The sequence below is a fragment of the Dendroctonus ponderosae genome, unplaced genomic scaffold (assembly GCF_020466585.1).
Source record: "Dendroctonus ponderosae isolate FM_Combo_2020 unplaced genomic scaffold, Dpon_F_20191213v2 Dpon_F_20191213_4, whole genome shotgun sequence".
NCBI lineage: Eukaryota > Metazoa > Arthropoda > Insecta > Coleoptera > Curculionidae > Dendroctonus > Dendroctonus ponderosae.
In genome coordinates, this window is record NW_026018611.1 from 2,821,560 (window position 1) to 2,846,600 (window position 25,041).

Sequence of the window (25,041 nt, forward strand, 5' to 3'; positions counted from 1 at the left end):
GCCGATAAAAATCGTCATAATCGTAAATTTTAGCAGTTACAGTAAAAATTACAATTCTGGCACAAAAAAGTTTCAAATGAAAAGTGAAGAAAGGCATAAGCTACAATTTGTACCAACAGAAGACAAGCCAATAACCTAGAATTAGCCGCTGCTGTCAATAAAATAATCATAAATCAGTTGTTCCAATATTGAGTTTGTTTCTTCTAGTTATCAACAAATATAGCAATTAGTGATTCATTTAAGTAGTGGCTAAAAATGTGTTGTTGTTGTCGATAATCCGGATGATTTACTCAAGAGGGAACATGTCGGAATCTAATGTGAGTATTAAGCCCCATACACTAAAGCTGTCCTATATTTCTGTTACTCAGTGCTAAGAACACTTTTGACTCCACATAGGACTACATGAGTGATTCTGAGTATTCTGAGGAAGAAATAGAGCCGAAGCTGAAATATGTTCGACTCAGCAATGACCTCAAAGTGATCCTCAATACTACTTCGGCTACATGCATTGCTGTTCATACAAAGGTAATTTACCTATAGCCCCCTATGCATATAAATCACTGATTAGATGAACAACTATTTCAGTTTATCTGCCTTGGCACACACAGGGGGGTTATTTACATATTAGACCACGAGGGTAACAGTGATTTAAGCCAAAAGCTCAAAGCCCATTCAGTCAGTGTAAACCAGATATCTATTGATAAGAGTGGCGAGTATATTGCAACTTGTTCAGATGATGGGAGGGTGTTTATTCATGGATTATTTTCGCATGAAAACAATTTCAGCCTGAATGTGGCCAGGCTTGTTAAAACCGTGGCCGTGGATCCCAATTTTTGCAAGAGTCCATCAAATAAACGATTTATAATGGGTAAATCAATGAATAAATATGTCTGGTCAAAGTTGCCCTTGGCACGATAATATTTTCAGGTGATGATAAACTCACACTTTGGGAACGCTCATTTTTGGGCAGTTTAAAGTCCACCGTTCTCTTGGAAAGTGAAGGACTTGTAGGCAGTCTTTCATGGGGTGGAAACTTTCTGGCCTTGTCCAGTAATGTAGGAGTTAGAGTATATGATATGAATGCTAGATGCTCGTTGGGGCTCATTAAATGGGAGGAACATCCCAGGTAAAACATAAACCAATATGTTCAATGAATAAACTAAACTTTTCGGACTTCGGGTCATTGAAATGGTAATCTTGGGTTTGGGACGCAAAAGAAACAAACGATGGCTTTTATAATATTATCCGTTGTTTTTTCAGTATGTCGATAGAAAAATTTAGATGCAACTTGCGATGGGCAAATGATAGAACTCTCCTCATAGGTTGGGTGGATACAGTAAGAGTTTGCATCATTAGGAAACGGAGCAATATGGAGTTAGCTATTAGGGCTTTACCAGAATATTTAGTCGACCCCGGTAAACTGACAAATGGCTAAATTTTTCAATTAATCAACTTGGAAACTTCTTTACTAGTTTCAACCTTTCAAACGGAGTTTTATATAAGTGGAATCGCCCCGTTAGATCAGCAATTGGTGCTGTTGGGTGTGCCTAAAGAACACGACGAGAACAATAAAAGTTTACGTCCCCAATTGTATATTGTTGAGTACAAAGATAATGACTATACTGATATTTGTACTGATAGTTTAACTTTAAGAGGTGAGTTTCCGTTTGCTCGTTTAGATGCCATGTAGGTCCAAAGCGTGGTTTTCAGGATACCAGGAATATTCTGTAAATGATTATCATCTGGATGTGTTGTTAGAAGAAAATGTGTTTTTTATTGTTGCTCCAAAAGATGTTGTTATAGCTAGCCCGTATGATTTAGATGATAGAATCCAGTGGTTCATTCAACACAAGTAAGTTTCACAATCAGGCATATTCGTATGCTTATGTATAATTTGTTCTTAGTAAGTATAAGGAAGCTCTTGAAATCCTGCAAAATAACGACAGTAGAAGTATTTACAAACATACGATTCAAAGTGTGGGGATTGAGTATTTGGATTTCTTGCTCAGTAGAGGAATGTACGACGATGCTGGTAGGCTAGGATTACAAATTTTTGAAAAAAATCACTCCCTATGGGAGGATCAAATTTACAAGTTTGCAATGGTTCATCAATTGAGGTGAGAATCTGTTTTTTTGTGGCCTGGCAGTACTCTGTTAATGTCTTATTTTAGGGCTGTTAGCCCTTACATTCCTAGAACTCTGGAAACGAAATTAAATCCTCACATATACGAGATGATTTTATTCGAATACCTAAAGTTCAATGCTCAGGTAACTTTAGATAATATTGTGGTAGCTTTGAGAAACCCAGTTGTTTTCTAGGGATTTTTGCAACTAATTAAAGAGTGGAACCATGGCCTTTATAATGTTTCTGCTGTAATAAACGCCGTATTAGATCATGCTTTAATCGATAAAAGTGATATTTTTGTAGAAGCCTTAGCTATTCTATATAGCTACGAACAAAAATACGACAGTAGTTTATCCATGTACCTTAAGTGAGTGGGACAATACTAATTGGAATGCATAAAATTGCGTGGTTTTTCCAGACTGAATCATAAAGATGTGTTTACGCTCATTCAAAACCACAACTTGCACAATGTGATGGAAAAAATGCTGACACAGTTGATGGATTTGGATTATGCAAAAACCGTAGCTTTGCTGCTAGAGAAGAACAGCACTCCACCAGAGAAAATTGTGAAAAAGCTCAGGTCCAGTCCTTCTCATTTGTACAGGGTAATTTGCCAACAAACCCCTTCGAGTCCAAGCTGATTTCTTCCTTTTAGTACTTGGATGAATATGACAAAAGGAATTGTAAGGGCGAGTACCACAAGGAGCTGGTAGAGCTGTATGCAATTTTTGATAGGCAAAAACTACTACCATTCTTGAAAAAATCCGATCATTACCCCATACAGTACGCCTTGGACATTTGCCAGAAGAACAAGTTTTATCCGGAAATGGTGTTCCTTCTGGGTAAGAGTGGACAATTTCGCTTTAGGCATTTAACTAGCGATTTTTGAACACTTACAGGAAGGATTGGCGATACCAAGGAAGCCTTAGACCTGATAATACACGAGCTGAAGGATATGCAATACGCAATTTCTTTTTGCCACGAGCACGACGATTCGGATCTATGGGATGATCTTATAGATCATTGCATAGACAAGCCAGGTAAAGATTTGGGCACGATTTTTTTTCGAAATTAATTAAGTAATTCGAAAATTAAGCGTATCAAAAACCCCAAAAAATTACTTACTAAACACCTTCTTTCGAAATATTTTAAGAATAAAATAAATCTTTAATTTTCAGAATTTGTCACGTTTTTGCTTCAAAGTATTGGAAATTACATCGACCCAACGACTCTAATCATGAAAATCAAAGGAAACATGGAGATTCCAGGACTGAGAAACTCTTTAGTTAAGATGTTGAACCAATATAATCTGCAGGTATTCTGCTGACAGGAAAACCTGGATTATTAATCCAAACACTGATATTCCAGGTATCTGTTCAAGAGGGTTGCAAAAAAATTTTAGTCTCCGATTATTTTAATCTGCAAAAAAAGCTGGTTCACACTAGGCAGAAAGGAACGTCTGTATCCAGCGATGTACTTTGTGGAGCTTGCCATTACAAACTAATCCAAAATGGTAAATAATCTAATCTGGAAATAGTTTTCGTGTTAAATTTTGCATATTTTGCAGATATTTCCCGATTATCTGACTTGAAAATGTTCAACTGCAACCACGTATTTCACAGGCAATGTTTAGAAGATGATACGACTACGGTGTGCGTCGTGTGTTATCCCGCTCAAAAAAGCAAGTGATTTGAAAAGGTATGTTGAATGTTTTATTTGGAGATTTTGCCCGCAACTACCAGAACATTTCGCTTTCATTTGTTACTTTGTTCTCGTCGAAGTCGTCGAAATAGGGCAGCTCGGGCAAACTGTATGGCTCAAAGTTCATGAAATAGTCCACAGTGAATGGCATAACGTTTTCCGGCTTCAACAGCAGCACACTGTTTAGGTAGTCAGACAGCATATCTTGAATTTCCGGGTGGTCTTTTAGGTAGGTTTTCATTTTGAACTCTGCTTCTACCTAAACATGCAAAACAAATGAAATGGTGTTTTATTTTTCTAAAACATTCCCGTCTCCCTTTTGGGGTTGATAGAGCTGATAATGTTAGATTCAAATTTTAAGTAAAGTTCTAAAAAATATTAGGTATTTTGAGTTTACCTTGCAATCGAGATATTTGGATACCATTTCCATGTTGGTTTCCCACACCTTTTTCAGCGCTACGCAATCATAAGGCACTGGCTTTCCTTTGGTAACAAAAAGCGGATTTATGTGAATAATATACGGGCATCCTTCCCATTCCTGACTAACAATCATGCCTGAAAAGCGGAAAATTCACTGCCAGCTATGCTACCACAATCGGCCTTACCGTAGACGGTTAAAACCGTAACTGATAAATGAATAATGCCACATTCTTCTATAATGGTGCGGTATATTTTACATAAGTCTATCTTGTGTCCATTGACAATGCCCGGCTTGGGTCCTTTGCAATCCTGAAAGATTCAGCTGTACCTATATTGTCTGTTTTGGTAGCGGGTTTGGGCCTGGACTGTCTCCATAGTAAACCCAGCTTGAAAATCAAAATTCCTGCTCTCGTTCAAACTCACATAAATATTCCTGCACATGTCCCCATTAATATAAATCGTCGACATCTCAAATGAGCCCGTATACTTTGTAATCGCCAAGTATCTCATGAGGATAAAGTTGGCACCTTCCCCAATCATATCTTTCGTTTTACTCAAAGGATAATACTTTCTAGTTTCGGTCGTTTCATTGGTATTTTGCTGGTGTTTCACAAAGTATTTGCTGTCCTGAAGTGCGTAGTACAGGACTTGTTTTGTGGAAGAAATATCTTCTCGAAATAAGTATCTGAAATTTGGAAACTTGAAATTGGTTTGTTTTTGGTTGAGGTGAACGCCCCACTCTGTGCGCCTTTCTTCGAGGGTGTGCAAATCTTTGTCGACCCAAGAAATTACCCTAGAACCCGCGTTCTGTCCATCGACGTTGAATTCTGTTGATAAATGCACGACGAACTTGTGGGGCGTTTTAAACATCTGCTCCTGCAGGAATTCTTCATACTTTCTCAGCTTTTCCGATTCAGTTTCTTCTTGAGGGCTGGCGCCAATAACCGTTTTAGACCGCGCTAGTTCTTAAACAGATACTGGAGATGTTTGCTTCGGGAAAGCCTCAGCTTCTCTCCTCATACCTTCTTTGATTTCCTTGAGTTTTTCCACAATAGTCTTGTCGCTGTCTTCTTCACTCAGTTTCTGCTTAGGTGGCATTCCTCTCACTAGTTCCACTTTCAGGCACATTCCTCCGACACCTTGTGGTTTAATCCCGTTGCCCTTCTGTTGCGCTTGTTGTTGATCCACGTTGCTTATGAGGAGAGTTTCCCGGAAGCACAGTTGCCTTATTAGAGTGTTATCTGCAAGTGTATGTAATTTTCTTAATACGCGTACAAGAACCTTTTTTTTATCAACTTGCCAAACGAACGAACTTTTGTTTAAAATCAACACTTTTTCAGGCAGCATGGTAAGCAATTTGCGAAGCCTCAACAATACACACTGCACTCGACTGTAGCAGTTTGTATTTTATATGTTAATTGTTTTTGAAAGTTTACTGTTCAATTTGGTGGTTAAATGAATTCAAATGGGTGATGTGAATCGAGATTAGATAAATTTTTCGTTTAAATATACTCTGTTTGATGCTTCAAGTGTGCTTTTCTTATATCAAAGACGATTATTTATTTGTATATCAGCTTTATAGGAACGTAGCGCGAAAATATGTGAATAAATAATGCATTTTACAACATGCGTATAATCATAATGTTAGTACCTACAAGCGAAAAGTGATATCGTGTACTTTTGTTACCAGAAATATGTGCGACAGTGTGTTTAATATTAACTTACTATTTATTTATGCGTGTTTTATTCCATGTGTGCTCCTTAACTTTAAACGGACAATTAAGTGTTTTAATGATTACCAAGAGAAAATCCGGGAATAATATCTGCCAGTTCAAATAAGGCGTATTGGTGATGGGATTTATACGCTTTCTGATACTCTGCTTCGTATAAAACCGTTCTATCGACATCATCTAGCAGGTCATTTAACAAGTCTTCGATAAGACATAAGATTTTTTGCGGGTCTTCAGCGGTCGTTTGTTCTACAATTCGGATTGGGAATGTTGAGCGATTTTGGACAATTTTTCAAACCTGGTTCACGCTTTTTGTTAAAATCATAAGCATAGGTTTCAGCCACTTCGGTTTGGCCTCGCAAGTACTCGAAAATTGTTTCTTCTAAGTACTTCTCAATGGATCCAGCTTGTTTGATCGGTTCAGTCATCTTTGGAAACTGATTGATTTTGATTTGATTTGCCACTTCTTGACGTGTTAGCACACCTGTGTTTTCATGGATTTTAGTACATTTTTAAAATTACACCTGTCCGTTTCGATTAAAGTGAATTAGAAAATCATCCATATGCAGAGTTGCAAGTGGCTTAACTTGATCAGCGTGTTGCACTGTAAAACTTAAAAAACATTAGGCCGAAATGGAAATAGAGACAAATGAGCTTTTCTACGCGTTTTTGTACAAACTTCCAAGTTATATCTAGGTGATAGACAAGTTCAATGCTATACAAACAGCCACGGAGACATTCATATTTATTTAAAAAATTAATAATACAGCACGTGCCAAAGACTTATTTAACTTAACACCATTTAATTGGATCTTTTAGTCCATTCTGGTCTTCAAGTTCTTGATTGTAACCTTGTCTTTTTCACTAAAAAAAACAGAATTACTTATCCGTGCAAGTTTCAATTGATCTTCACTTACATAATGTAAACAGTGGCACCCCATCCTGAAACAGCATCCCTATCAAAAGCATTGATTAGGGCTTGCGAAGTAGTTTCAAACAGCTCATCAGGTGTTAAATTGGGTTCCCACAAGGCTTCGCACATACCATACAACTGTGCTGATGCGGTGCCCCCCACAACAAAGTCTTTGGGCTGATTTATGCATCCAATAAGATCCATGTTGCAGATGAATGGTTCGAAGGTTTTGGGTTCCAGTCCAGCTACGACTGGTTCGACGAAATACGGGCCAAATCTGTTCTCGTACAACAAATGCGATACCATAGCGCTGAAAACCCTTGGAGACATTGCCCGGTTTTCTTTCAGTTCGTAGATGTTTTTGCGGAAACGGAGTTTTTCCATCACTGTTTGGGTGTCGGTGGCCAGTCCCGGAAGACCCACGTACAGATGGGACCCCATTTCGAAGATTTTCTCAAAGTTAGTGGCTAGTGTTTGGGCTTGCACTCCAAATCGCCTGTCCGCCGCTATTGCGACGCAATTTTCACCTTTCATTGCAAGCATTGCACCACCATTATATGTGAGAATCGACTAAAAGATCCAAGTGTTGATTTACTTGTGAATGTTTTGTGTGTGTTAAAAGTCGGGCTTTATTTATCAGTATGAAAGTATGTGGCGATTTTACTGTGAATTGCTGATATTTTTCATTCGTGCTTACCATGTTTACAGTTGGGTTTTGGTCAACTTGGGCAAAAAAACTTATCAATGACTATCAAAACCTCACAACCAAAACTTTTCTTTTGAGGTTAGTAACAGTTAGTACATTTTTGATTGTCATTCTTTAAACGAACTAATCAGCAGCAGCTCCCACGGTTGCCGGCAAAACAAAATTATATTTTTTCAAAATAATTCTATAATTTTAATGCACTGGTTTGCGCTTTATGTAGAAGGTGCAAACGATTTGCGTCTTCTCATGTAGGAGAGATAAACTATATGATTTTATGCATGTTGGGGACTGTTATCCATCTAAAGTTTTGAAGAGTACAATTTGCAAACTAACCACAAAAATAAAATTTGTCCGTACTTTCCAAGTAACAGATCCATCTTTAAGCGAGTAGTATTTTTCAGAATAAAACATTTATTACTAATTAAATTTAATTTGATAAAAAAACTATGAACATTTGCAAGTACATACATATATCCGTGCTGTCTTGTCTTTATTTAACCTTTAATGTTATTTAAATTTTCCATTCATTTATTACAAATAATTTCCTTTATACAAAAGTCAAATAACATTTTTATGGCAGCCCAACAGGAAAAATTAAAAACTGCTCCATTTTATGCCCAGGATAGTTGACATTTTATTATTTTATGTTAGGAAAATATATCAGATTTTGAAAATTAAATAAATCTATAGAAATTAATGTTCATAATATCAAGAAACGGCATCGATGTCTCCTAGTAGTTCTTCTGATTACCCATCAACGACATGCTAAATAAAGTCAGGTTAGGTAGTGTGGAGTAGTTCAACCTTGGGACGTTTGTTTTGAATTTATGTGCCATTTAAAAAACCAATAACTCCAGTTTGATCGGATGTTATGGCAGACCTTCTATTAAATAAGCTTGTAAACGGTCAAATATCTTCGGAAGTGTTGAGCAAGTGGCTGTTACATACTGAACCCGAGGTAAATCGCTTGATTTTACCCCAACAATTGAACTCAGCAACTGCTTATTTTATAGGGACAAGAGGAGTTTAAAGAGATTGAGGACACCAAAGTGAGCCAGTTGCGTTTCGTAACTTGTTTTCTAAATTTTGTGCACGATCAAGCGCCTAGGTAAGTTGAGCAACTGTCTTTGATTACATTTTCTATCACTCTCCTGATTATAGTGATAGTGCACTGTCAGCGACTCCTCAGAAACTGCACAATCCAAAAACAGCTGAAAAAAAAGCCTCATATGGAACTCCAGATTCCACTCGGCCTTTTAAAACTGCCTTATTTCCTCCCCATCATGCTCAGAGGCAGACCCCAGGCACCAACAGCAACTCTGATTACCAAAATGGGAACCACATAAGTACTTCGAAGAATAAGAACACTTTTAGTCCAATTTCTCCACTTTCTGCCTCAAGGAAAAATAATAGTAGCTTCACTGACCGAACGACGCAAGATAGATACAAATTTTCGCTCGAAGATTTTCGAGTGAAAACCCCGAAAAGTTCCTCAAAAAAGAAAAAAAAAAGTGAGGTAGTTGAAAACCGGGGAAGCGAAGCGTCCCGTCGAATAAAGCCGACAAACATCTGCCCGAGGGAGAGTAACAAAGATGCTTTTCAGAAGAATGGCAACAGTTTTAGCTTTGAAAATAGTTCTCAGGAACTTGCAGCTGGAACTGCAACGGAACAAAGAGCAGTACTTGCTGAAGAAAAGGCAAACATTGTGCTTCGCAGGGAAAGTTTTGAAGCGAATTATTGCCGCCCTGCATTGCACAAAAGACAGTGCAGCCCTTCTAAAGTGGAAACTCCCATATTGGAATTAGTTACTTATAAGTCTCACTTGGATAATGTGATTGATATTTATAAAACCGTCTTAGATCACCAGTTAACGTTGAATATTACCAGTGAAATCTACTTTCTTATCTCGCTATTTTTAATTAAGCAGCAGGATCAAAGTAAGTTTTGCGAAGCAAATAATTCAAGAGTAACAAAGAACAGTGAATTGGACGATCTTAATCTGGGAGTTAATCCATTGGATTCCAATGACGATTGCTTTAAACACATAGGAAACACTAGCAGTGATAAATTATTCATATACAATTCGCAAATTTTCGAGTCAGTACACAATCTGGTTTACTTTGCAATAACAGCTTTGGAAACGCAAACTAAAGTAATTCAGCTTTATGATAAAGCAACCATTAGATTACTAGCTGAGAATGACCGAGTTAAGGAGTTTGCGCCAGATTTTGCCCAAAAGCTAATTACATACGCGGAAGAAAACTCCGAAAGTTCCTACACTGAAAGTACCTCGGAGGATTCCCAGACGAACGTATGCTTCAATATTGATACAGATAATCAGGCAATCTTCCCAGATCAAATCAGTTTCCATGCGTTTCGAAAGCAGCGCGATTTGTTCTACGAAATACTTCGAATTTGGGAAATCCATCACTTGACGGCTGACTGGAATTTTGCTAATGGGCTTGGCGGGAAAATTAACGCATTGTTCGGGCTACACAATGGATCTGCAAACTTAATGCATTTGGCCAGGTTGTTTAAGAACCAATTGTTGAGCAGTTGTGCTAAAGGCCCAAAAGTAAGTCCAGTTTCTCAATAAAATTAAGCTCGTTTATCAATTTTTTTTAAGGAAAAGGGCTTATCTGAGAACGGTGTTGCGTTCATTTCTTCATTGAGAATCGATGCAGACAAGTTAAATCGTCTGACGAACCGATTAGTCACTAAGCAAGCGACAAATGGGATTAATGCGTTACCAACATTTACAGGGTATCAGGATTTTTTCAAGGAGTTTATGGATTTTTCTGTGAAGTGTCAATTTGGGATGCATCTGCGGGATTGCTTGATTTTTGGGATTTTGGAGTTGAATGGTACCGACTTTTCTGGGGTGGGACTAGACGAAGAAGGTACCTGCCAATGCATTTCGTATCATAGTTTTGAATTAATTTAATTAAATATATAAATTATCGAACGAAACGACAAAATCAATATATGTAGACTTGGACCAAACTCTCGCTTTTGCAAGCAAATATTTAAACTTTTCTACAGGAAATGAAGTGGATGTAAATGCAAGAAATTTATACGCAAACTGTATCAGAAACTTACGAGTTTTGGCAAAGTTTTTGGGCTATCTTGAGACTCTGCCGTACAAAGCAGATGCTCGCAAACTGTCAAGAAGCTTGGTTGAAGCTCAGATTGAGATCAGACAACAGGTACCACGAATCTGCTGGTAAATTAAACACATTCCCTGACAAACCTCATTCTAGATCAGGCCAGCTTTAGACGTAAAGTCCCTTTTGGAATCTGCAATTGAAAAACGCACGGTAGTTTTGATCGTTCCATGGCTCACAAAGTATCTGGCAATGCTCGATTATGTAACGCTTCGCCTGCCCTACTACAAGGCTTTAAATGTGCGGCTTTTTCGCCTGTATCAGAACTGTGAAGGTTCAGAAACACCACACTGTAATGTTGCTGTGGTGAAGTTCTGCCTGGGCTGGCTGTTTGAGATGCCCCATTTTCCTGCCACTGAATACTTACAGTTTTGCTCTGAGATACCTGCAGGCGTGCAGAACTTGAGCAACGGCAAAAGTGCAACCGGCAAATGTCTAGATTGCATGGGAATTATGAACAGAAGGTTGCTGTATCTGTGCTGCCCCTATTTGGATGAAATGAAGAAAATTCTCGCTAGTAACGCGCCTGGGAGTAAAATTGCTGTAAAATATATTACTCCAGTGACTGCTGTGGCGTCGGATACAGAAACGTCCAGGAAAAAACTGGAGGTTGGTTCTGTCCACCGAAAATCTTGTTCATCAATTGATTCTTTATTTGTTTCAGCAACAATTAGAAGATGCTTTCTTCAGTGGCCAACCATCGTCGTTGAAGAGAACTGTTGAATTTGTAAGCGAAAGAGTAGCTTCAACTGCTATTAAGTTTATTTGCCAAGAGCTAGTTCCTTTGGCTAAAGCCGAAGCAAATACGGAGTGGAAAGACTATTTGAATTCAGTTAAAACTACTGAAGCACATAGTGATCACGCACAAACAAAGGTAGTTTGGACAATTTTTACGCCTGATTTTGGCTGCTATGATACGTTTTTGTAGAAAGTCTGGCAAGCTCAAGTGATTCCAGTAGCGCAAAAGCATTTAAGCAAGTTATTGCCAAATTGCGATCAGGAAGCGCAGAAATTGATGGACATTAAAATCGCCAAATCGCTGGACGGGTTACTACCCGTGGATGCTTTGGAAGGCACTAAGCAGATTTGTGTAACAGTTACAAAAAAAATGTGCACAGAACGAGTGAAGCAATGGATGGTTGGGCATGTTAGTTTGGCGCTGTTTACTAAGGATTTTGAATCCGATATTTTAAAGGTAAATTGGAGTAAAACCATTTGAAAATTGAACCCGAAAAGGACACTTTTAGATATAAAAAATTACATATTTTGATATAGTGAAAGAAAATGATTTGTTGCCACAATAATTATTAAATTTTGCAAGCGCTATTTTACTTGATTAATGTATTTTTTACTCATCTTTCGCGTTCAAACGCAACGTCGCGGAAAAAGATTCAGTCAGGCCTTATCATGTACCTTCCTTTTGTACTATTTAAATTTCGATTTCGCGTGAAAAGTGACTATTTCCCACTTGGCAAATGAGTTTTTATTTTTCCATCCAATCTCTCTTCAAATCGTTCGAGATATAACCAAATGGGCGGCGTCATGTTTGAGCCCCAGATCCAGTTTTCCAGAATCGCGTTAAACTAAAAATTACGTTAATATTTGGGTTATTGAGTCTACATTTTCGAAATTCTGTTTCACTTGATAAATGTGTTAAATAATTCTCTATTCCGATCTGTTCCTAGATGTTTTTAAGTGGACGACGCAAAGATAAAGAGAAATCATCATTTTTGTTGCCCCAGGGAGGTAGAGATTGTTCGCATAACGAAACTGCTATTAGTGGATTTCACACTGTAAACAACCTCAGAGTAAGTTTCTAATCCATCACGAAATTAAAAAAAACTTTCAGTCTTTATTTTAGGAATATTGTTGCAAAGTAATGGAAAACTGCGACATAACGGCAAAATTGGTTGCGAAACTTTTAAACGATACTTATGAATCTCTGACTCAAAGAAACGACTTGAACGACAATTTAATCGTGACTTTATGTGCAATTCTGCTCGATTTCTATATATTATTGGGTAAGGGTTACATACAGCATGTTGCGCTCAAACTAGATAAATAATTAAAAATGCTTTAGTGGCCAAATATCCGTCGATATTTGCTCAAAAGGACTTGCTGGCTGAATTCACACGAATTTGGGCTCTACACCCCAAATCTGCCGTAAGTTTCAAAACTCTGTTGGCTCCTCGAAACGTCCACATTCTACAAGGTTCGAAAAACACCGAAGAATCCTGGAGTTTATATGCTAGACTTGTGTCTTCTTTGTTAAATAACAAATTTGTTGATCTGGATGATTTAGAATCTCAATGCACAGGATTTTACAATAAGGATTGGGATGCGGTAAGTTCATGGCTTTACTTGTGTGTGTGTCCAGGTTTTATGTTCGCAATGTGTTTTTTAGGGGACTTTGAATAGTTACTCACATTTCCTTAAGACGCTTGTAAGTTTCAGCAGCGGCGAGGGTAAGGAAAAGTTCGTTTTTCTTTTAAATTTCCTGTCTGATTTTTGTTCAGATTTGTAATGTTATTTTAATCCCATCATTAAGTAAAATTAAGTTTTATTTGTTTCGACTTTTGTGATACTTATATTATAATCTGCATTTTAACTTTTCGAATAAAGACCATGTATTTTAAACTATCGGCAGGGGTTTCTCTCTATTGTCGCCATATAAACTACTGTGGTTTATTTCCCAATTAACAGTGTTTTTATAGGTATTTATATATTTTTCAGTCGTCTTTAAAAAAATATTTTTAAGTATTTCTAATTTGTTGGCACCAGAACGGCTCATCGGTTTTGTCCACGCAGTCGAAAACACTGTCGCACATTTTTTCCTTTGGAATACACTGCCCATTTGAACATGGTACATGGTTTTTTTGACAAAATACATCTGAAATAAAAATCGGGGTTTTAATAAAGTAAGTCAATAATTTTTTATATTAATTTTTGTTGTATCCTTATTACACAGAGTGTTATATGTGATGTAAATTTAAATCGGCAACTTCTGAGTAAATTTTAAGCAAAAAAGTATTGTGAACATACGTCCAATTCGTCATAGGTACCGAGTTATCAATTGTCAAATGTTCGTTGATTCTCGGATTATTTGGTCGAAGTCGTATGTTGCGTTATGGTTGACTGTGCGATTCGCTCCGTTAAAATATCAAAAAAATTCAGAAAATTTTGGTTTTTGTGCGGAAAATTACCAATGTTATAAGAGAAGAAGTTTTTCCTTACCGTTTTGTCGTACTTTCCCCATCAAAAGTGCGATTTTAGAACAAAAAATGCTATTTTTTAAAGTGGAATGTTTCTAAGTGTTCAAGTTGACATATTGACATTCGCACTAGCAAACACGACATTTTTGACATTACGGTGGAATATTGGAAGTTTACCAACAATTTTGAAGTTTTCTTCAAGGCTTTGAGGACTTTCAAGCTGTAGAAATGGATTTGGATATAGAAATACGCAGTTGAATGGTAGGTGGAATTTTTAAGAAACATTTGCCTTTGCCCAAAATTATTGTGGTATTGTAGTTTTTCCTGTTCCCAATTTAGGAAGAAAATACAAGAATGTGTTTTCTGATACTCTACTGACTTTCCATTTTTTTTCTAAAGAAATTGGTGAATTTTTCAATTCATAAACTTTGTCGCTTGAGGCATTTAAGAAGCCTACTCTTTTTCGCCGGTTTCTAAAGCGATTCGGACACATTTTGTTACCATCATGTATTATTTGGTTGAAAGTATCAGTAACTCAACTCTCTATACATTTTACACGAAAAATCCAGCTGAAGCTTGAATCAATTATTTAATTGTTTTAAGGCATCATTATCATACCTTTTTGGCATTGTACTTCATCTGATTTGTCCCAACAATCCACTTTGCCATTGCATAATTTCACTTTATCTAGGCAAGAAGTTTGGTTTCCACATTGGAAGTGAGTTTCCAACTCACACACTAAAACACAAACTTGATTATGTGCATGAAAGTTACATTGCAGCTAATCATGGTTTATTACCGCAATTTTTTTCGTCCATCATGTTGGCGCAATCAATTTGGCCGTTGCAGCGTTTGTCCATAGATACGCACATGTTTCCGCAATTGAATGTATTTTCAGGGCATTTCAAGCGATTATTCAATGCTAAGCACTGATATACTTTGATGGTCTTGTCGAGCAGTTTACAGTATTCCTCATTGATTTTACACAAACCACCACAACCTGCGTTGTAATAAAAGTTTGCCATTTTTGAATGACTAGCTTATTTAAATGTACCTGTCGTGTCCCTTTTATCAGTCATTGGAAGGCATGTTGGTTTTTTCGTTTCTGCTGTTTTTATACAAACCTCATCTTCCGTGCAATTTACGCAATATGGCCTGATCAATTCCTGAAAAAGTCTCCACTTTATCATTGCAATTTGAATTTATTTTCTGGTTATACCTTTGAGTCTTCTCGGCTACTGATTGAGTTAATACTTGAATTGCTTTCTTTATCGGTTGCTTTAGTTATATAGTCAGTTTTAGTTTCGTTCATTTGATTGTTGTTACCCAACAGCATGTTTGAGCTTTTTACTGTTGTGTTATTGATGTTTGCATGCGGAGTGTTTTTGTTTTCCGGTCGAAATATGTTGTAATCTAAAACATATGAAATTTGGTTGGAAAAGCGGATTATTAAAATCTAATTAAGGTTTAGGCTAAGTGAATTTATAGAAATCCATAATTCTCCACTCGACTTCACCTTGACTAATAATTCATGTGCACTCAAGTATAAATAAATTCATTCAAATCAATGCGTTACAAGGCAATAACAATTTTTTATTGTAATTTTTCTTGTTTATCAACTTGCTTATTTTTCAAATGGTTCACGGTGAATTAATCTTTAAAGTAGTATACTTTTCGCAAAAAGCGAAGTTTTGCAATGACAATTTTAGAATAAACATCAATGCTGGCTTGTTTCTGAAGGTTTTTAATTGATTATCTTTTTTATTAATTTATTATACTTTGTTAGTCAAAATCATTTAAACGTTTAAAAACATTATACCAATTTTAATTAGGCTGTTTTTGACAAAATTTTATATTTTGTTTACTCACCAAGGGAAAATATGATTCCACAACACAAAGCTAAAATTGTACTGAAGAAAACTGAAACGTAAATAAGCAGCATCAGTTTTAGCCGGTTTTTCTTTTTGGGGTCTTGGCTCTTCTGTTCGTTGATCTTCAAGATCCATTTGTGACCGAACATGTCCCGTTTTATCATCACATTTTTATTAAATCCATTTTGATACATTTCTCGCGATATCGTCGAAACCGACATGTTTTGCGACCTGAACGGAGCAAAAAATTACCAGATCATTGAATGGTTCTTATCAGTTTATATTTTAACAAATCGACTACTTACTTACCTTTTACTCTGATCGTAATAGTGTATTTTCGTAAGCTCCACATTGTTGGGCTGCAAAATCATCTCTTCGATAAAGCTCTGCTTGGATTTTAAGACGCGCCGTTTAAATTTAGCAATTTGTTACGGGGACAAATTGGGATTCGCACATTTTGCAAACAGACAGCACCGTATCTGAACTGAAACTGCATGAATTCCCTGAAAATTATGGGTGTTTTTCGATACAAACATTCAGCACCGGCATTAACCGGACCATAACATCGTACACCAAAAGCTTGCGATGCTCGTGACTACAACAGCCGCTTATTATATCATTCAATGTTAGGGTTACTTTGCCAAGGGCTTTGGGGTGGCTTGGGGATCGAATTGCACCTGTTTTTAGGGGTGGTTATTCGAGCAATTTATTTTTAAGCGAATGCTACTTTTACTTAACCATTTTATTGTTCATACCAAGGCTGGTTTTTGTTGACTTTTCCCCTGAAGTGGTTTTATCAAAATTCTTTAAATATCTGCATTTTTCAGAATATTTTTTTCAATTTTTTTGGTTTATAACGCGATATTATTGAAACAGTTTCTAGTGCCATTATTCTTGTAGAAACGTTGGGTAGTTACCCACTTTGATTTGGATTATTGCACCTAAAAATTGACTAAAAGTAATATTTTTAACTTCAACCGATTATAAGTAAGGAAGATGCACTCTTTGGCTGAAAGAGGTGCGAAAGTTTCACTGCACTTTATCGAAAATCCCTAAGTTTCAAGCATTCGCTCCATTCCGAGATTCGAATATTTTTTTTTTATCAAAACTACTGGTCATTTAGTGCTCATCATTTGGGTTCAATGAAGGAATTTCTTGCGAAACAATTAACCATCGGAAGATCAGATTTTATCCTATTATTTATCAGATTTGCGTGGCTTGAAAAAAACTTATGATTACTTGAAAAAAACTATCCCCGGTCAATCAACAGAAAATATCTAGTGAAAATGGGTCTAAAATACAATAATATTTGTTTGAAAATTGATCATCGGCAATGCAACAGTTTAAAAGTAAAATAACATTAAATTTTGGGCCAATTTAAGCCAGCAAATTGAGTGTGTAGAGAGAAATTGCATTCTTGTAGGCTTTTTGATTTTTCAATTTTTGAGTGTTTTTCATTCGCATCTGAAATTGTTCTTTTACTTCCAGGCATTTTAACTACACTTTTTACAGAAATATGCAATTGAATTATTACAAAATAATATAGAATAGAAGTGATTTTTAATACTTTGTGCGAAAATCTTAATTATGAATCAAACCGTCCTCCTAAGACCGCAATTTGTTTGAATATGTAGTGAAACTCTTCCATTTGAAATATACATAAATCACTCTTAAATGCTGTCTTTACTGCAGCAAATGTACATAAAATTCCGTTTTCTGAACTACAATCTTTTTGAAAACTAAACGACCAGACAAGGGGATTATTTTGCCATGAAATTGATATCACATAAGTTCACCTGTTCTTTTAATTGTCAAGCACAACAGTTGTACGGGTAATACAATCCCTTTAAAGACAGGTGAAACGTATTTAATCATCAACCTTTGTCAACTGCAGTTGAAACCGATTTTTTAAAGAAAATTCACTTAAAGCTTCGTCGTAATATTTTTGCTTAGAAACTTCAGTCTTTAGTAAAGTAACAAACTATACAATACTGGCCACCGTGCTATTTCTATTTTCAATAATCAGCTGGTTTTAGTAGTCTGTAAATAGACATCGAAAGGATCTCATCTGATGTTCCTTTTGTAAAGGACAAAATAAAATGCATTGGTAATTGTGCAAATTGATTTATTATTATCACAATATTATTTACAAGCACTTACACATAAGATAAATTAATAATATAACTCAAGCCTGAAATATAACGACAACGATTAAGTGTAAAATATTTGTTATAGCTAAAATATAAACAAATGTGGTTTATCTTACACTGGAATCACTAAATAACTATTGATTAGTAATCGGGTAATTGCGTAAATATATCCGATTCGTCTTCTTACATGCAGTTAATAGCTTTTTCGTTTTTCTTCATTAAATCGGCTCGATCATTTTTTTTTGGTCTTTACTTGCAGATTTAGCGATTTTGTATAGCTGTTAATTATAGCTTAATTTCTACTACAACATATTAACTGCACATAACTTGTTCAGTGGCCGAATGGTAGAAAATCTCACCAAGAGCAATTTTGAAACTTTGAGGGTTGGTAAACTGGCCAAAAAGTCCCTGATCTTACATACGCCACTGGATTTACAACAAAATAGGCGTAAAATAGAGAAGAAAGGCTTTGTTACAAAACATGATGCTGCTCGAATGATATGTTTACACGATGTTTTTAATGATGATTCAGATCCTTCTGCGGATAAGCACTTGCTATTGAAGTTATGAAAAATTCAATAAAATCTTCAAGTTTCAAGGCTTCAAACACATGGAACAGTGAATATTGGATGTGCTTATCTTCAGTCGGTTGTCATCCTAAGCAGATATGAATGACCAATGAGCTAGATTTTAAACTGATATATTTCATTTACAAGTGTAAGTTTATTAGTTATAATATTGGCAAGGCAACTTTAACATTTTCGAAGCTAAAATATTGAACAATTGCAGGAAAATCTGATTCGAACTATTTATGAAAGGTGTATAAATAATACCAGGGTGGAAAGACCTGTTTTCGTGTAAGAAAATGTAAAAGTTGTTTTATCCAGTATTATACTTATTATGTATAAGGTGTCTCACTAGCAACGCTAATGAAATATAAATTTATTCAGAGGTGAGGTTGCAGTTTGTTTCCAGTGAGACACACTATATACACAATTATAATTTTTTTCCTATCTAATAACATGGTTTTCCCTAGACTCGGATGGGATCCTTCTTACGTATAATCCAAATAAAGTTCCATAACAGTACGATAATACGAATTAGATAATTTCGGACACTTACATTGAAATAGAACAAGTCAAAGTACATAAGCACACTTCTTGCATATTTACATAAAGCCTATTACATTTACTGGTAGGGTCATGGGGTTTATATATATAATTAGATAAATAGCCCACCACTGTTCAACCAGTTGTTGGTAGCCCAAATGTGCATTAAAAATTAATAAAACTTCCGGAAAACGTAGGTATCAGTAGTTGAAACATTGCAAAACATGTGTTTTTCGACTAGATTCTTTGCGTGACCTGAAGCGAAAGTTTTCAACTTGATGCTTGGTGAATATCCACTATCTCAAACTCTCAAGGGTGATTCCTATCCAACTTTCATATTCTAAATTAATCCTTTCTCCTGCCGTTCAAGCAGAGTCAAAACGCGTTTGTAAAAAGCGCAACTAAATGACTTTTGAACTAAAAACATACAGAATGGAAAGCCATTTTTCTGCAACTAAAGAATTAAAATTTGCAGGTTTTGAATTAAACCAGCTTGTTAATTTGGTTTGCCGCAACCTAAATTTAAGGACAGCTTTTCTCTGAATTAGAATGTACTTTATTTCAACCTCACTGATTATGCCTTAAATGTAATCTAGCGCTATTCTTTATACATAATACTATGCTTGGTGTTTTAGTTTGTAAACGTTTACTTCTAGTTATATTATTATTATTACCAAAAATAGTTTTTAAACAATTTTCTGTCGGCTGCAAACGGGGGCTATGCAAAGCTACGCGTCGCGTAAAAGAACAGTCTACAGTTCTAATGGAGGGGCTGAGGGTTGAGTTAAAAAAAATAGCACTAAACCGGACGTGTAACTGAACACTTTAGATCAGATCCAAAACTGGCCAGCCAGTTTTTGAATGAATATTGCACTTTGTTGCGGTTCCCATACAAAGAGCGGATGATTCCTCAAAGGCCCATGCATTTTGAACATTTTGATTATTTTATTTAGCTTCTAGGATCAAACATTCAGGCGAGTTTGCCTAGTATATACAGGGCATCGTAAAGTAACAACAAATATAATATTTAAATAGCAGTTAATAAGTAAACGCAATGCATTTTAAACAATTTTAACTATTAAATTAGAGACAGGTAAATACGAAGTTGCTATGCTAAAAATCGCCAATATTGGGTAATATCTTGAACTGCCTTTATGCTTAGGATCTAAGCGAACAGACAATGCTTGGCCAGTCTGCAATTCATAACGTTTTGAAGTAGTCGTACCAGCCATAGGAAATTCTTCGCGCTAATCGTCTAAACACCATACTGTACCAACAACTAAATAGATCAAGCCAAAATTGAACGTTTTTCCATACTCTACTGCCGAGAACTATCCAATATTACGCAATGGAACTACCGGACATGGTGGTGATGCAGGTTTTCTCACAGGAATCCGTATTTTCTGAGTTGGAACGAACAGCTTTAGGGGTACCGGGCGGGTTTTGTTCCATCGTTTCCGTATTGTTGTTAGTGGAAGCGCGTCGGGACACGTCACGAGACGCTGTCCGAACATCAAACACGCTACATTCACTCTCCAGGTCGCTGTTCTCCATTTGTAGAACGTTTACCTAAGAATAGCACAATTTATTACTAATCGAAAATTACAACGGCAACCACGCATCCAAGCCCATTTGTGGTTAGTTTTTATGTTGTGTTCCTCAAAACTTAAAGTGTATTACAGTATTTGCTGAATTTGTAAGCAACGATTAAAGTTGGTTCGGTAAAAACAAGCATAGAAAACCATTTAAAGATTGGCGCAGAATAAAAAGCTCCATTAACTTTTCACCTGAAAACGTATGTTATCAAAATAATCTTGCAAGCAACGAAAGCTGATGTTGTGAAGTGCGGTTATAATGTGAAGTTGAGCAGTTTTGACAGTACTTAACTTAAGTTCTAAATGAGTGACAGGCATCTTGCCCAATTGCACCAAACATTTAAGAAAGACTTAAGGTTATGCTTAGCGTTAAGTTCGAGCCTACCTGCAAAAATGGATTGCATCAACCGATGACACGATCTTAGTACGTCTTTGAAAATCTTAAATTTAAGGACTCGTTCTCGAGTACTTAAGCATGACTTAGCCTTCTTCCAACCTCACTTTAGTCGCTAGTTAGTCAAATATACAGCATACGTATATGAATTGTGTAATCATAATGTCCTATTTTCAAAAAATAAGTACCTACGTACATCATGAATTTTGAATTTCAACGTTTCATTAACGCCCTTTCTGACTAATTGGGAAAATGAGAGACGGCGGAGTTTCATTTGGCTGTACCCAATCACCATCAAAGCAGCAAGTGATTGATTCACGCCATACAAGGTGTTATTATTTACAATAGATAATAATATTTTATCTGCATTGCCCCTGGGAACCGAAGGCACGGCACAACTCCTCCGCCATCAGTTTTATAAAGTTTTTTATTCTGATTGGAAATGTGCTTCCGGATGTCTTCTTTTTGGTTATTGTAGAATTTCCTGATTATTGGGGTCGTAGGAGGAATTGTTGTTTAAAAATTAATTATTAATTGTTTTAACAAACAGCATTAAATTGGCCCGACATTTTCTACCATGTTGACTGCTTTTCTTGCGAAGACACAGCATCTGGTTTTTTTATTGTTATTATTTTTATTATTATATTTTTTATTTTCGGTGATCTTTATGAAACGCAACGAGCTCTAAAAGAGTATCTCTTTCAGAAGCGCCAAAATTAGGAGACCCTTTCTGTTTTGCAGCCATGAGTGAAACAAATTTTTAAAAAGGTCTCGAATTTCGGTTAGAAACAACACAGACATGCAGAACAGAACGAAAAATACAGAGTTGCCGGTTATTGCCTGAAGCTTAGCTAAGAACACGTGAAAAACGTATGGTGCAACTCATTGAAACTTAAGTCGGACTTAAATTTCAAGGTATACTTAGGTATGGATATGCTTAGAAGAAGTGCAAGATTGTCTCAAATACTTACTTGTCTAGTGTTCAAATACAACTCGCTGGAATCCGATCCACAGCTGGAACTCTCACTGAGCTCCGTTGTGAATTTTCTTTGAGCTCTGGGACTGGGCGGAGGTCTTCTCGTGCATACTTGAGTCTGAATGTGTTCGCACACTCGTCTGAACCGCCTTATATTACCTATAAAAGCCAAACATCCCCATTCACCTTCTTTCCGCTCTGCTTGCCGCCAGCAAAAGCTCTCACCTGACAGCAAATTGAAGGTGATTGCATACAAATATTCCTTAGGGTTTTCCTGCTGCTTCGTTAGAATGGAAATATCCACTTGAAATCGGACATGTCTTTGGAACATGGCTGGTCCCGTTGTGCCCCTTTTGTATTCTACTCTAAATGACATTGGACTGGATACTGAATGACTTAGTTCAGCTATCTAGAATAAATGGTTTCCGTCAGCAACCAACATGTGATTTTATTCAAACTGCTTACCGATAGAAAGGCGTGTATCAGGTCAGCTTTTACTGTGGCGAGCGGTTTTCCTTGCACTAATATAGTGAACGTTTCATCTTTTTCGGTCGTCATCAAACTGCCAAACCAGGACTTCTTGGTCAGTTCCGGCGATGACTCCGGTGTCAGATGGACTTCTTCCGATGAAGCTACAGAATAAAATAACTCAGCTCGCGCTTGTTCCTGAATAGTCGTTCACCAAGTGGCTTACTTTGCATTTTCCTTCTGTGGAATCTAGGCGATCCTAAAAAGCTATTTTTAATGGTCGTCAATCTGGACCTCCAATGGTGACTTGTCGTGCTTAGGTGTGGCGAGCCGGGCGGAGTCATCGGGGTTAGAATATTAGAACCTAGGAGAAGAACTTCTCAGTACTGGGAGCGCGAGTTTTTGAAAAACTAAGTACCTGTAACTAAACTACTAGTATCACTTTCGGGTGATGTAAGGGAGACAGTGGTACCCCCACTACTGTTCGCCCGGTGATGCGTGGGGGTAGAGGGCGGAGGAGTTACAGTCACCTGAGTAGTTGAGGGCACGTGAGCTGATGCTCTATGTGCAGGTGTAAGAGGAGTCGATAGATGGGAGGACGGTGTCGTACGTTGGCTCACTGGCGATGACATTCCAGCTAAAAATATTACTACTATCGCTGTAACTACAACGCTAACAGGCAACATTTAAAAAATAGTGTCTGATGTACAGGGTGGCCTGATTTTTCGCAAAAGACCTTTGTCTACTGTTCATCCTCCAGTTCACCTGGCTTTTGTTCAGAAATAAGGATTCGAGCATGTGAAACCCCCGCATTYTTCATCGAGATCAAGCTCTGTAGCTAAGAACTGGGATGCTCGAAACTTATATATTTCCGGTTCTGTAAGGTGTAGAAGCKTGGCACCTGCACGTGTAATGCGAGCGGAAGTTGGAAGCATTCAAGATGTGAGATCCTGCATGAAGTGTAAATGRGAAAACTGCAGTATTTCRGACACATCTTGAGAGGTCSTGAAACTCATAAACCAGGGCGAAATCGTTGAACGCAGTTCTGTTTGAAGAAGAATACAAAGAAAACTGCAGTGATGATGGCCACCCTCGGACAATCTCAGCTCAAGTGCAGATACCATATGATACTTACAGTGAGTGTTTGAAGGAATACTGTTGAACATGACTGGACTTGAAGCGCCCGATGATCTGGTAGGTGAATGAATGCTAAGATTACTATGAGTACTGCCAGTGGATGGACTCCTTCGGGCATGATGGCGCCTAATAAAAGACAGTTGAAGAGTTGATGTAGAATATTGGAGGAACATATTACTTGTAATGAGATCTTCGAGGCGTTAATGGCGATCCCTCACTAATCTGCCCAAACTGCAAAGTAGACTGGCCATTGACTCGGCAGGTATCGATGCGCTTCTTGGGCGGATCCACTGACTCATTCGGACGTATCCTTAGCACTGAGTCAGTGTCATCCTCAAAAGCTGGCCGCCTGCGCTTCCGCTCCAGTAGCAGAAAGTAGATCACTTTTTCAGTGTTATGGCTGGAACATTGCATTGCATATAAACGAACTGGATGGAGGATGAACATAAAATTTACCTGGGACTGAGCAAGTGCTGGATTAGTTTCTCTTTCTCTTTGAAACAACCTAAACTGCAAATGGCTTGCAAAACGTCTGGATCCACGGCTTCAATGGACGGCAACACGTGGGTTTGGACCACTTCCATCATGGGCTGTTCTAGTTCAAGCTCACCTTTTCCACCAGCAGTCACCCATGGGTGTTTGTTGATGTCGCACAGCTGAAAACCCAAAATCAAGCATTCCAGTTTCGTAGAGGATATTTACATAAAAACTGTCGCATCTGCCGGATAAAACGAATATAAAGTTAAATTAACGTCGTTCTCTTTTAGAGCCATATCGTGGAAAGTATAACTGGCTCCATACGTGAATGCCATCATGAAGGCATGAACGTTGTTATCTCGTCGGCCTAGTTTGTGCATTGGGATAGTTAATTTTACGTCAATAGGACCTCGTTGCTGTAACTAGGAGATACAGCTAGTGAGGATAATAAGAAGTTTGCGACCTATTTTATTAACAAATGCCATAAGGAATAGCACATTCAGGAATGGAGCAATGAAAGGCTGTTATTCAGCTGTGCCAAAACGTTTGCAAATTACGAGATAAACCAGTTCCGAGTCGAAGGACATTTTGCGTTTGGGTCATCAACTTACCGTTAGCCTTTTTTCCGGATGGACCTCAATCATGCCTCGCAATAGGCTCTGACAGTCGGGGGGCACGAAATGCGGTATATGAAACACTCCTCGCTTGACTTTTTCAAGTAATTGCCTCAAATTGTCGTCGTCAAAAGGCAGAGCTCCGACCAGAAGAGCGTACAATATGACGCCACATGACCACACGTCCGCTTTCCGGCCGTCGTACTTTTCACCCTGAAAGTAATGTTCCATTTGCAATTTGAAAAGTTCGTTTTAATTAAAAATTGTATTGTTGAGGCG

The 25,041-nt window shown here is 37.3% G+C and overlaps 7 protein-coding genes across 11 annotated transcripts in view; 3 read left to right on the forward strand and 4 right to left on the reverse strand.

Annotated features, from left to right (window-relative positions):
* The first annotated feature begins 137 nt into the window (after window positions 1-137).
* LOC109546822 (vacuolar protein sorting-associated protein 41 homolog) lies at window positions 138-5,977 on the forward strand. Of its 2 annotated transcripts, none has more exons than XM_019917950.2 (17): window positions 138-317; window positions 397-525; window positions 586-868; window positions 928-1,126; window positions 1,261-1,415; window positions 1,473-1,655; window positions 1,711-1,852; window positions 1,905-2,117; window positions 2,172-2,268; window positions 2,320-2,492; window positions 2,544-2,730; window positions 2,781-2,967; window positions 3,025-3,165; window positions 3,304-3,440; window positions 3,494-3,638; window positions 3,693-3,823; window positions 5,587-5,977. In XM_019917950.2, the coding sequence occupies exons 1-16, from the start codon at window positions 282-284 to the stop codon at window positions 3,812-3,814; spliced, it is 2,529 nt and encodes an 842-aa protein (XP_019773509.2). In that variant the 5' UTR covers window positions 138-281; the 3' UTR covers window positions 3,815-3,823; window positions 5,587-5,977. The 2 variants fall into 2 exon arrangements, with proteins under 2 accessions (XP_019773509.2, XP_019773510.2); XM_019917951.2 differs by lacking the exon at window positions 5,587-5,977 and adding an exon at window positions 3,907-4,204.
* LOC109546823 (ciliogenesis-associated TTC17-interacting protein) lies at window positions 3,815-6,637 on the reverse strand. Of its 2 annotated transcripts, none has more exons than XM_048665674.1 (8): window positions 6,284-6,637; window positions 6,046-6,225; window positions 5,269-5,487; window positions 4,986-5,211; window positions 4,670-4,931; window positions 4,432-4,555; window positions 4,224-4,381; window positions 3,815-4,085 (listed from the first exon to the last, which is right to left on the reverse strand). In XM_048665674.1, the coding sequence occupies exons 1-8, from the start codon at window positions 6,402-6,404 to the stop codon at window positions 3,861-3,863; spliced, it is 1,515 nt and encodes a 504-aa protein (XP_048521631.1). In that variant the 5' UTR covers window positions 6,405-6,637; the 3' UTR covers window positions 3,815-3,860. The 2 variants fall into 2 exon arrangements, with proteins under 2 accessions (XP_048521631.1, XP_019773512.2); XM_019917953.2 differs by having other exon boundaries at window positions 6,275-6,620.
* A 67-nt stretch (window positions 6,638-6,704) lies between these two features.
* On the reverse strand, window positions 6,705-7,723 carry LOC109546824 (proteasome subunit beta type-3). The gene is made up of 3 exons (XM_019917954.2): window positions 7,587-7,723; window positions 6,894-7,459; window positions 6,705-6,840 (listed from the first exon to the last, which is right to left on the reverse strand). Exons 1-3 carry the CDS (start codon window positions 7,587-7,589, stop codon window positions 6,792-6,794), a joined length of 618 nt encoding a protein of 205 aa, XP_019773513.1. The 5' UTR covers window positions 7,590-7,723; the 3' UTR covers window positions 6,705-6,791.
* Window positions 7,724-8,165: 442 nt separating this feature from the next.
* Window positions 8,166-13,399, forward strand: LOC109546825 (codanin-1). The gene is made up of 12 exons (XM_019917955.2): window positions 8,166-8,553; window positions 8,609-8,703; window positions 8,757-10,170; window positions 10,222-10,495; window positions 10,638-10,801; window positions 10,856-11,368; window positions 11,424-11,633; window positions 11,688-11,954; window positions 12,445-12,567; window positions 12,621-12,780; window positions 12,840-13,102; window positions 13,164-13,399. The coding sequence occupies exons 1-12, from the start codon at window positions 8,467-8,469 to the stop codon at window positions 13,281-13,283; spliced, it is 3,690 nt and encodes a 1,229-aa protein (XP_019773514.2). The 5' UTR covers window positions 8,166-8,466; the 3' UTR covers window positions 13,284-13,399.
* A 31-nt stretch (window positions 13,400-13,430) lies between these two features.
* On the reverse strand, window positions 13,431-16,439 carry LOC109546826 (low-density lipoprotein receptor-related protein 1). 2 transcript variants are annotated; one of them, XM_048665680.1, is made up of 7 exons: window positions 16,148-16,439; window positions 15,841-16,073; window positions 15,191-15,384; window positions 15,026-15,137; window positions 14,771-14,971; window positions 14,590-14,709; window positions 13,431-13,649 (listed from the first exon to the last, which is right to left on the reverse strand). In XM_048665680.1, the coding sequence occupies exons 1-7, from the start codon at window positions 16,192-16,194 to the stop codon at window positions 13,513-13,515; spliced, it is 1,044 nt and encodes a 347-aa protein (XP_048521637.1). In that variant the 5' UTR covers window positions 16,195-16,439; the 3' UTR covers window positions 13,431-13,512. The 2 variants fall into 2 exon arrangements, with proteins under 2 accessions (XP_048521637.1, XP_019773515.1); XM_019917956.2 differs by having other exon boundaries at window positions 16,152-16,437.
* LOC109546791 (replication factor C subunit 2) overlaps window positions 14,012-25,041 on the forward strand; it is a 38,194-nt gene continuing 27,164 nt past the window's right edge. Inside the window, exon 1 of the mRNA XM_048665681.1 lies at window positions 14,012-14,232. The gene's annotated coding sequence lies outside the window, so the exon portion shown is untranslated. The remainder of the gene's footprint in view (window positions 14,233-25,041) is intronic.
* LOC109546827 (serine/threonine-protein kinase BRSK2) overlaps window positions 17,951-25,041 on the reverse strand; it is a 25,219-nt gene continuing 18,128 nt past the window's right edge. Inside the window, exons 6-15 of one of the 2 annotated variants that reach the window (XM_019917958.2) lie at window positions 24,760-24,975; window positions 24,128-24,327; window positions 23,850-24,071; window positions 23,670-23,797; window positions 22,953-23,171; window positions 22,761-22,898; window positions 22,532-22,698; window positions 22,292-22,475; window positions 22,062-22,225; window positions 17,951-20,670 (exon numbers count right to left, since the gene is read on the reverse strand). In XM_019917958.2, the coding sequence (XP_019773517.1) occupies window positions 20,443-20,670; window positions 22,062-22,225; window positions 22,292-22,475; window positions 22,532-22,698; window positions 22,761-22,898; window positions 22,953-23,171; window positions 23,670-23,797; window positions 23,850-24,071; window positions 24,128-24,327; window positions 24,760-24,975 (1,866 nt within the window). In that variant the 3' untranslated portion in view covers window positions 17,951-20,442. Of the gene's footprint in view, window positions 20,671-22,061; window positions 22,226-22,291; window positions 22,476-22,531; window positions 22,699-22,760; window positions 22,899-22,952; window positions 23,184-23,669; window positions 23,798-23,849; window positions 24,072-24,127; window positions 24,328-24,759; window positions 24,976-25,041 lie in introns of both variants that reach the window. The other variant, XM_019917957.2, reaches the window with a different exon arrangement.